General features: G+C 46.8%; 1 protein-coding gene across 1 annotated transcript in view; it reads right to left on the minus strand.

Annotated features, from left to right (window-relative positions):
- Positions 1-11,691, minus strand: part of ctif (CBP80/20-dependent translation initiation factor) — a 180,463-nt gene that overhangs the window by 25,937 nt on the left and 142,835 nt on the right. The window contains exon 12 of the mRNA XM_071389018.1: positions 7,544-7,699. Coding sequence (XP_071245119.1) covers positions 7,544-7,699 — 156 coding nt within the window. The remainder of the gene's footprint in view (positions 1-7,543; positions 7,700-11,691) is intronic.

Consider the following 11,691-nt stretch of genomic DNA (forward strand, 5'->3'; position numbering starts at 1 on the left):
GTGAAGGAAAAGCCGCCAACTCCTTCAAGACTGTTGGAAAATTCCAGGTGAAACTGGTTGAGAAAATGCGAAGAGTGTGCAAAGCTGACATCAAGGCAAAGGGTGGCTACTTTGAAGAATCTAAAATATGTTTTGATTTGTTTAACACTATTTTGATGTCTTCACTATTAATCTACAATGTAGAAAATAGTAAAATAAAGACAAATCCTTGAATGAGTAGGTGTCCAAACTTTTAACTGGTGCTGTACACACACACACACACACACACACACACACACACACACACACACACACACACACACACACACACACACACACACACACACACACACACACACACACACACACACACACACACACACACACACACACACACACACACACACACCGCCTGCAGTACCTCCACACAAACCCAATGTTGAATATACCTGGTCTAGTAGTTAAGAATAAGTGACCATGAAGCAGGAATAGTTCAACCTTGTATATTTATGGGTTGATTAACTTTAGCAAGTTACTAAATTAAGGATTGTGTCAACAGGTTTCTTAGAATGTTGTGGGAAAACACCCCAGAGTCGACCATAATAAAAAATATCTATTACTTTTAGATTCAAAAGTAACCGAGCAACTGCACTACAAGAGTTTACTGCCATACCAGTTTACATACCAGTTTACATACCAGTTTACATACCAGTTTACATACCAGTTTACATACCAGTTTACATACCAGTTTACATACCAGTTTACATACCAGTTTACATACCAGTTTACATACCAGTTTACATACCAGTTTCCCAGTTGGGTCTATCAGACAGCAGACTTCAGCTGCTGGAGGGCATGTGCTCACTGTGTTCATGTGTGAGATGAATTCTAGGAAGGATTCCTGGTGAACTGCAGTAATTACTGAAGGCTTGTCATTCCTAGAATGTGCAGCAGTGAGCAGTGGGGACTGGGGATGTAAGCTGAGACATCCCACATAATGACATCCCTGGAGACGTACTACACTGACGGTTGCCAAGCTCTAACGTTACTGACACCACAGCCAACCTGCATAAGTGGCACAATTCCTCAACCACCCCACCATCCCGCTCTCCCCAGTCCCACCTCCTTTCCCAGGAACACTGAGAACTCCCAGACGTCCACAAACATTCCGCTCCGGAATCCTGTGTGAATTCCGACATCATCCATTATGGCATTGCCACTTCCCGGCCAATGACCTTTATTCTCATTGGGAGGCTTTTCCTAGTTATACGTAGCGATACCACAAACACATATCATTGATTCTTTCACATCATTCAATCAAACAAGGCTTAGCATTTTCTTAACTTTTATAATTGTGGTTGTTGAGACAGTTCCAACTAAAGTCCTCTTCGAAGACCATCCATTCACACCTCGTCATTCTTACCTGGATTTAAATACATAAGATATACAGTAGATACCGTCTAGTATCTACCTATACACCTGTCATGTTTTTTTAGTACCTCCAGAAACACACTCAACACACCTAAACCTGCTCTACCAGTCCATAGACAGCCAAGAATATATAGGCTACATCACACCAGGCCTGCATTTGAGCGAGTGTAATATGTAATCTGACTGACGTCAGCCAGACCAGTGTCTACTGCAACCTGGAGTGGTGGTCTAACAGCCCTCAGCCAGACCAGTGGCAGCATGTTGCTCTAACAGCCCTCAGCCAGACCAGTGGCAGCATGGTGGTCTAACAGCCCTCAGCCAGACCAGTGACAGCATGTTGCTCTAACAGCCCTCAGCCAGACCAGTGACAGCATGTTGCTCTAACAGCCGTCAGCCAGACCAGTGGCAGCATGTTGCTCTAACAGCCCTCAGCCAGACCAGTGGCAGCATGGTGGTCTAACAGCCCTCAGCCAGACCAGTGACAGCATGTTGCTCTAACAGCCCTCAGCCAGACCAGTGACAGCATGTTGCTCTAACAGCCCTCAGCCAGACCAGTGACAGCATGTTGCTCTAACAGCCGTCAGCCAGACCAGTGGCAGCATGTTGCTCTAACAGCCCTCAGCCAGACCAGTGACAGCATGTTGCTCTAACAGCCCTCAGCCAGACCAGTGACAGTATGTTGCTCTAACAGCCCTCAGCCAGACCAGTGGCAGCATGGTGGTCTAACAGCCCTCAGCCAGACCAGTGGCAGCATGTTGCTCTAACAGCCCTCAGCCAGACCAGTGACAGCATGTTGCTCTAACAGCCCTCAGCCAGACCAGTGACAGCATGTTGCTCTAACAGCCCTCAGCCAGACCAGTGACAGCATGTTGCTCTAACAGCCCTCAGCCAGACCAGTGACAGCATGTTGCTCTAACAGCCCTCAGCCAGACCAGTGGCAGCATGGTGGTCTAACAGCCCTCAGCCAGACCAGTGGCAGCATGGTGGTCTAACAGCCCTCAGCCAGACCAGTGGCAGCATGGTGGTCTAACAGCCCTCAGCCAGACCAGTGGCAGCATGTTGCTCTAACAGCCCTCAGCCAGACCAGTGACAGCATGTTGCTCTAACAGCCCTCAGCCAGACCAGTGGCAGCATGGTGGTCTAACAGCCCTCAGCCAGACCAGTGACAGCATGGTGCTCTAACAGCCCTCAGCCAGACTAGTGACAGCATGGTGGTCTAACAGCCCTCAGCCAGACCAGTGACAGCATGTTGCTCTAACAGCCCTCAGCCAGACCAGTGGCAGCATGGTGGTCTAACAGCCCTCAGCCAGACCAGTGACAGCATGGTGCTCTAACAGCCCTCAGCCAGACCAGTGACAGCATGTTGCTCTAACAGCCCTCAGCCAGACCAGTGGCAGCATGGTGGTCTAACAGCCCTCAGCCAGACCAGTGACAGCATGTTGCTCTAACAGCCCTCAGCCAGACCAGTGGCAGCATGGTGGTCTAACAGCCCTCAGCCAGACCAGTGACAGCATGTTGCTCTAACAGCCCTCAGCCAGACCAGTGACAGCATGTTGCTCTAACAGCCCTCAGCCAGACCAGTGACAGCATGGTGGTCTAACAGCCCTCAGCCAGACCAGTGACAGCATGTTGCTCTAACAGCCCTCAGCCAGACCAGTGACAGCATGGTGCTCTAACAGCCCTCAGCCAGACCAGTGACAGCATGTTGCTCTAACAGCCCTCAGCCAGACCAGTGGCAGCATGGTGGTCTAACAGCCCTCAGCCAGACCAGTGACAGCATGTTGCTCTAACAGCCCTCAGCCAGACCAGTGACAGCATGTTGCTCTAACAGCCCTCAGCCAGACCAGTGGCAGCATGGTGGTCTAACAGCCCTCAGCCAGACCAGTGACAGCATGGTGCTCAAGACAATGATCCAAAACACACACAGGTCTACATGAAAATGGCAAAACATCTACAAATGAAGTCCAGACCTAATCCCAACAGATGTTGTGGCAGGATTTAAAATGAGCCGTTCATGGTTGAAAACCCACAACATGTCAGAGTTACAGCAGTTCTGCATAGAAGAGAGGGCCACAGCGACGTGAGACTGATCAACAACTACAGGAAGCGCGTGGAGTGTCACAACCAGTGACACAGGTGTCACAACCAGTTATTGGGGGGGGATATTTTTCACACAGGGGAATTTGGTGTTGCATAACTTTGTTAATTAAATAAATCAATTAATAAATAAATGTTTTGTGTTATTTGTAAACTCAGGTTCCCTTTATCTAATATTAGGTTTTATTGAAGATCTGATAACATTCAGTATCAAATATATGCAAAAATAGAGAAAATCAGAAAGGGGGAAAATACTTATTGTCAGCACTATATCAAAACAAATATTTAACAAAGGGAAATGATTTCATGTTCTTAAGCGAATAGTGAAAATAATCCAGTGTCCTCTATACAGTATAAGTCATCTGTGTCCTCCAGCCTGCTCCCAGTGTCCTCTATACAGTATAGGTCATCTGTGTCCTCCAGCCTGCTCCCAGTGTCCTCTAGGTCATCTGTGTCCTCCAGCCTGCTCCTAGTGTCCTCTAGGTCATCGGTGTCCTCCAGCCTGCCCCCAGTGTCCTCTAGGTCATCTGTGTCCTCCAGCCTGCTCCCAGTGTCCTCTAGGTCACCTGTGTCCTCCATCCTGCTCCCAGTGTCCTCTAGGTCACCTGTGTCCTCCAGCATGCTCCCAGTGTCCTCTATACAGTATAGGTCATCTGTGTCCTCCAGCCTGCTCCCAGTGTCCTCTAGGTTATCTGTGTCCTCCAGCCTGCTCCCAGTGTCCTCTATACAGTATAGGTCATCTGTGTCCTCCAGCCTGCTCCCAGTGTCCTCTAGGTCATCTGTGTCCTCCAGCCTGCTCCTAGTGTCCTCTAGGTCATCGGTGTCCTCCAGCCTGCCCCCAGTGTCCTCTAGGTCATCTGTGTCCTCCAGCCTGCTCCCAGTGTCCTCTAGGTCATCTGTGTCCTCCATCCTGCTCCCAGTGTCCTCTAGGTCATCTGTGTCCTCCAGCATGCTCCCAGTGTCCTCTATACAGTATAGGTCATCTGTGTCCTCCAGCCTGCTCCCAGTGTCCTCTAGGTTATCTGTGTCCTCCAGCCTGCTCCCAGTGTCCTCTATACAGTATAGGTCATCTGTGTCCTCCAGCCTGCTCCCAGTGTCCTCTAGGTCATCTGTGTCCTCCAGCCTGCTCCCAGTGTCCTCTAGGTCATCTGTGTCCTCCAGCCTGCTCCCAGTGTCCTCTAGGTCATCTGTGTCCTCCAGCCTGCTCCCAGTGTCCTCTATACAGTATAGGTCATCTGTGTCCTCCAGCCTGCTCCCAGTGTCCTCTAGGTCATCTGTGTCCTCCAGCCTGCTCCCAGTGTCCTCTAGGTGCTCGGTGTCATCCATCCTACTCCCAGTGTCCTCTAGGTGCTCGGTGTCATCCATCCTACTCCCAGTGTCCTCTATGTCATCCAGCCTGATCCCAGTGTCCTCTATGTCCTCTGTGTCCTCCAGCCTGATCCCAGTGTCCTCTAGGTAATCTGTGTCCTCCAGCCTGCTCCCAGTGTCCTCTATACAGTATAGGTCATCTGTGTCCTCCATCCTGCTCCCAGTGTCCTCTAGGTCCTCTGTGTCCTCCAGCCTGCTCCTAGTGTCCTCTAGGTGCTATGTGTCCTCCAGCCTGCTCCCAGTGTCCTCTATACAGTATAGGTCATCTGTGTCCTCCAGCCTGCTCCCAGTGTCCTCTAGGTGCTCTGTGTCCTCCAGCCTGATCCCAGTGTCCTCTAGGTGCTCTGTGTCCTCCAGCCTGATCCCAGTGTCCTCTAGGTTCTCTGTGTCCTCCAGCCTGCTCCCAGTGTCCCTCCGTGTAACCCAGTATAATGGTAATAATACAGAGTATAGGAATGTGAGAGGTGCGCCTCCCTCCCTCCCTCCCTCCCTCCCTCCCTCCCTCCCTGTCACTGTTTAACAGTCCTACAGTCTGTGGAAGTGTTAGATTGTCTTGCTCCATGGGGAGTACCAGGCTGGCACATGCCAGTGGTGTGTGTGTGTGTGTGTGTGTGTGTGTGGGGGGGGGGGTGTATAGGCGGGGGTGGCAGGCTCCCTGTTGTGTGACCGTGAATAAACAGTAGAAGTGGGGGGTGCAGCCTACACCTCTGCTCATCTCACTCTCTCGCAGGCGTGTGCGAGTGACAGTCGCTGTAATGTCACTCCTCTGCAGAGAAGAGAGAAGCCTGACAGACTCGAGGTCGGCAACAGGAGGCTACTGTTTTTTATTTAAAAAAAAAATTCTAAATCTTACATTTCTTTATTTTTATTTTTATTTTTTTTAAATACTAAAATCACCAGGCATTCAGCTAAAATGACTTTAGTTAAGGAAACCTGTTCCCAAATATTCCTACAAATAAAAATAGACTCGTGATCATGTATCAATGTAATCAAGGTATAATGATTTTCCGGGCCCCTGACCACTCGCTCCAACAAAAATCCTCCTCCTGCTGAAGTGCAGCAAAATAGATAGACTACTCACTGGAACCCAGAGGGATATATATATATGTATGTATTTACGTCATTTAGCAGACGCTCTTATCCAGAGCGACTTACAAATTGGGAAGTTCATACATATTCATCCTGGTCCCCCCGTGGGGAATGAACCCACAATATGTATGTATGTATGTATGTATGTGTGTATGTGTGTGTGTGTGTGTGTGTGTGTGTGTGTGTGTGTGTGTGTGTGTGTGTGTGTGTGTGTGTGTGTGTGTGTATGTATGTATGTATGTATGTATGTATGTATGTATGTATGTATGTGTGGGTACAGTGCATTCAGACCCAGTGACTTATTCCACATTTTGTTACATTGCAGACTTATTCTAAAAATAGATTCAATTGTTTTTTCTGAATACTTTTTCAGAATGCCCTGTATCTACACGGATGGCTGGATATAGGATGTCACCATGGAAACCAGATAAACACATCTTGCATCACCGAGATACTGAGAGGGGGAGTACTCGCAGGGAGGGAGGGAGGGAGGCAGAGAAGCAGCTCTTTCTCCTCACACTAGCCCCCCCCACCATGACGTGTTACTGTACCGTTACTGGCTAGAAGTAGGAATACGGAGGTAAATTACTAGCCCGGACCCAGATCTGTTTTGTACAGTCTTTCACAACACCTACGGTCATTGTTTGACATGACATCAACTAGAAGTTGGCTATACAGTAGAAACAGATCTGGGACCAGGCTATGATAGGCTAAATGCTGTACTGTCTTGGTGGCTTTTCTGGTAATTGATTTCATGCTAACCATTCATCTAAACCCTCCATGCTCCACTCACTGTTTCGCCAGTCTGTGTTTTGACCACTTCTGCTTTCTCTACCGGATAAGCCCCAGTTTATTACCGCGTCTGTCTGCGGTCTCTGGTTCCTATGGAAACGGTCTGAGCCATTGTGACAGACCTCCTCCGCTGATGGAAATTGGAACTCGGAGGTGAGGCAGGTGTTACCGGAATCATCTTCCCCCCTTAGTTTTTTTCCAATTACCCAGAGTACTATGCTGTGCTGTGGGATTGACTGATGGATGGAGGGGACTTCTGAATAAGGATGCTTTGTTATAGTAGTGAATTACTGGTTGAGGATATATCCACATAGCATGTGGGACACACCCAGTCACAGAGAGGCACCCGAGTCTGTTCCAATATCCACTCTAGAAATAATGTCCGGGCTATAAGTGGTACTGCTAGAGTGGATATAAGAAGATATCCAACATTATAGAATGTAGATTAGATGGCTACATAGTTGAGCAGAGGTGGAATGTCCGTGTGCGTGTGTGTGTGTGTGTACACGGGACAAACCAACACCCTAAACGGTTCTCCAGGTGGAGGTGTGTTAGTGGACGGTGGTAGACAGGTGGAGGTGTGTTAGTGTAGTGGTAGACAGGTGGAGGTGTGTAGGGAACAGGGGACTCACCTCTCGGAGACAGGTGGAGGTGTGTTAGTGTAGTGGTAGACAGGTGGAGGTGTGTTAGTGTAGTGGTAGACAGGTGGAGGTGTGTTAGTGTAGTGGTAGACAGGTGGAGGTGTGTTAGTGTAGTGGTAGACAGGTGTAGGGAACAGGGGACTCACCTCTCGGAGACAGGTGTATATAGGACAGACCAACACCCTAAACGGTTCTCCAGCGCTGGACCTCATGGTTCCAAAAACCTCACACAGGAAGGTGATGAATCCCAACCAAAGCTCCACGTCAGACGCCTGTAGCTCCACCCGACGAGAAAAGTCCTTCTGCAGAGGACAGCGAGAGGGGTGAATTCCATATTAGCATAATGTAAAATCAGGTTCTCCTCAGAAAAGTCCTTCAGAGGACAGTGAGAGGGGTGAATACAATATTAACACAATGTAAAATCAGGTTCTCCCCGGATTTTGTGTTAAACGCTCTACAACAAAGCTTTCTTAGTGTCCAACAAGCTTTCTCTGCCCTTAACCTTGTTCTGAACACCTCCAAAACAAAGGTCATGTGGTTTGGTAAGAAGAATGACCCTCTTCCCACAGGTGTGATTACTACCGCTGAGGGTTTAGAACTTGAGGTAGTCACCTCATACAATTACTTGGGAGTATGGCTAGATGGTACACTGTCCTTCTCTCAGCAAATATCAAAGCTGCAGAATAAAGTTAAATCTAGACTTGGTTTCCTCTATAGCAGGTATTGCCAAACTGGTACGCGAATGCGTCGGGGTACGCCAAAAATATATATATATTTTTTTACAGATAAAAAAGATACTTTTTTTACTTTAAAAAAATTACAAAATTCGTCACAATTTCCATTTAGTAAGGCCCACATCCATAGAGACACATACCAGCTGTACTGGTAGTACTGCTAGTACTGCTACTACCAACAGTACCCTACCGGCACCTGCTCCCACGAGCACAGCCAATGCTAGCATCAGTAATTCTACATGTTGTTGTTAGCCCAGCTAGCATCAGTAATTCTACATGTTGTTGTTAGCCCAGCTAGCATCAGTAATTCTACATGTTGTTGTTAGCCCAGCTAGCATCAGTAATTCTACATGTTGTTGTTAGCCCAGCTAGCATCAGTAATTCTACATGTTGTTGTTAGCCCAGCTAGCATCAGTAATTCTACATGTTGTTGTTAGCCCAGCTAGCATCAGTAATTCTACATGTTGTTGTTAGCCCAGCTAGCATCAGTAATTCTACATGTTGTTAGCCCAGCTTGCATGGACACTGACAGTTGTCAGAATCTGATGCAGCCGAAGAGCTACTGCCCCCTTACCGGGGAAAGCACCGAACAACAGACAGGGACGTTGGACCATCGAAGCACGCACAAGAAATTTCCTTATAATGGGAGTAGTGCCTTTCCTCAGCCACAGTGTGTTATATGTACAAAAGTACTTTCTCACAACTCATTGAAACCTTCACTCTTCCGCAGACATTTAGAAACAAAACATGTCAATTTGAAAAATAAGCCACGGGAGTTTTTTGAGCGAGAATTAAGACGACTTTCCAGGTGTAAGACATATAACGTATGACGTATAAAAGCAACAGATACCATTAATAAGAAGGGGCTAGAAGCGTCTTATATGGTGAGCTACCGAGTGGCTAGGACAGGCAAGCCCCATACTATTGTGGAGGACATAATTCTTCCTGCTGCTGTGAATATGGCTGGGACAATGCTGGGATATTTTTTCTATATGTAAGATGGTTAAATAAAGAGCAAAATTATTGATTATTATTATATTGTTATTTGTGCCCTGGTCCTATAAGAGCTCTTTGTCACTTCCCACGAGCCGGGTTGTGACTAAAAACTCACACTCATTGTTATGTTTAATAAATGTATTGTATAGTGTGTGTGTGGCAGGCTTACAATGATGGCAAAAACAACATTTGAGAGTGCGCTGACCCTGGTGCTAGAGGGGGTACAGATAGAGGTTGAATGTTTGAAGGAGTACGGGACTATAAAACGTTTGGGAACCACTGCTCTATCGTAATCGCTCCTCTTTCACCACAGCTGCCAAACTAACCCTGATTCAGATGACCATCCTACCCATGCTAGATTACGGAGACATCATTTATAGATCGGCAGGTAAGGGTGCTCTCGAGCGGCTAGACGTTCTTTACGATTTGGCCATCAGATTTGCCACCAATGCTCTTTTTAGGACACATCACTGCACTCTATACTCCTCTGTAAACTGGTTATCTCAGTATACCTGTCGCAAGACCCACTGGTTGATGCTTATTTATAAAACCCTCTAAGGCCTCACTCCCCTCTATCTAAGATATCTACTGCAGCCCTCATCCTCCACATACAACACCCGTTCTGCCAGTCATATTCTGTTAAAGATCCCTAAAGCACACACATCCCTGAGTCGCTAGTCTTTTCAGTTCGCTGCAGCTAGCGACTGGAACAAGCTGCAACAAACACTCAAACTGCACAGTTTTATCTCAATATCTTCATTCAAAGACTCAATCACGGACACTCTTACTGACAGTTGTGGCTGCTTCGCGTGAAGTATTGTTGTCTCTACCTTCTTGCCTTTTGTGCTGTTGTCTGTGGCCAATAATGTTTGTACCATGTTTAGTGCTGCTACCATGTTGTGTTGCTACCATGTTGTGTTGCTACCATGCTGTGAAGTTGTGTTGCTACCATGTTGTGTTGTCATCTTAGGTCTCTCTTTATGTAGTGTTGTATTATCTCTCGTCCTATATTTGTATTTTTTAAATCGAGCCCGTCTCCGCAGGAGGCCTTTTGCCTTTTTGTAGGCCGTCAGTGTAAATAAGAATTTGTTCTTAACTGACTTGCCTAGTTAAATAAAGACTGGGTCTGGGAAGCAGAGAATCTGCTGGGAATGAATGATTCCTCCATAGAAAGACACGGAGACAACAAACAGTCTCCTACAGGATGTTAACAAATACCTCCTCAGCTTGTCTAGTCTGGAGCACGACAGCCAGTCAGTCTTCTATAGAGCTCTTATACAGAGAGACAGAGAGAGAGAGAGAGAAGAGGAAGAGACAGAGAGAGAGACAGAGACAGAGACAGAGAGAGAGAGAGAGAGAAGAGGAAGAGAGAGAGAGAGAGAGAGAGAGAGAGAGAGAGAGAGAGAGAGAGAGAGAGAGAAGAGGAAGATAGAGACAGAGAGAGACAGAGACAGAGACAGAGAGAGAGAGAGAGAGAGAGAGAGAGAGAGAGAGAGAGAGAGAGAGAGAGAGAGAGAGAGAGAGACACAGAGAGAGACACAGAGAGAGACAGAGAGAGAGAGAGAGAGAGAGAGAGACAGAGACAGAGAGAGACACAGTGAGAGAGAGAGAGAGAGAGAGAGAGAAGAGGAAGAGAGAGAGAGAGAGAGAGAGAGAGAGAGAGAGAGAGAGAGAGAGAGAGAGAGAAAAATCTCTATCCAAAATGGAGATGTATGGGTAAACCACTTCTCCAATCTTTTTGGCTCTATAACAAAGAATAAAGAGCAAAAACATATACATGATCAAATACAAATCCTAGAATCAACCATTAAAGACTACCAGAACCCACTGGATTCTCCAATTACCTTGAATGAGTTACAGGACAAAATAAAAACCCTCCAACCCAAAAAGGCCTGTGGTGTTGATGGTATCCTTAATGAAATGATCAAATATACAGACAACAAATTCCAATTGGCTATATTAAAACTCTTTAACATCGTCCTTAGCTCTGGCATCTTCCCCAATATTTGGAACCAAGGACTGATCACCCCAATCCACAAAAGTGGAGACAAATTTGACCCCAATAACTACCGTGGAATATGCGTCAAAAGTAACCTTGGGAAAATACTCTGCATTATCATTAACAGCAGACTCGTACATTTCCTCAATGAAAACAATGTACTGAGCAAATGTCAAATTGGCTTTTTACCAAATTACCGTACAACAGACCATGTATTCACCCTACACACCCTAATTGACAACCAAACAAACCAAAACAAAGGCAAAGTCTTCTCATGCTTTGTTGGTTTCAAAAAAGCCTTCGACTCAATTTGGCATGAGGGTCTGCTATACAAATTGATGGAAAGTGGTGTTGGGGGTAAAACATACAACATCATAAAATCCATGTACACAAACAACAAGTGTGCGGTTAAAATTGGCAAAAAACACACACATTTCTTCACACAGGGTCGTGGGGTGAGACAGGGATGCAGCTTAAGCCCCACCCTCTTCAACATATATATCAACGAATTGGCGCGGGCACTAGAACAGTCTGCAGCACCCGGTCTCACCCTACTAGAATCCGA

This window comes from Salvelinus alpinus, chromosome 1 (assembly GCF_045679555.1).
Source record: "Salvelinus alpinus chromosome 1, SLU_Salpinus.1, whole genome shotgun sequence".
Taxonomy (NCBI): Eukaryota; Metazoa; Chordata; class Actinopteri; order Salmoniformes; family Salmonidae; genus Salvelinus; species Salvelinus alpinus.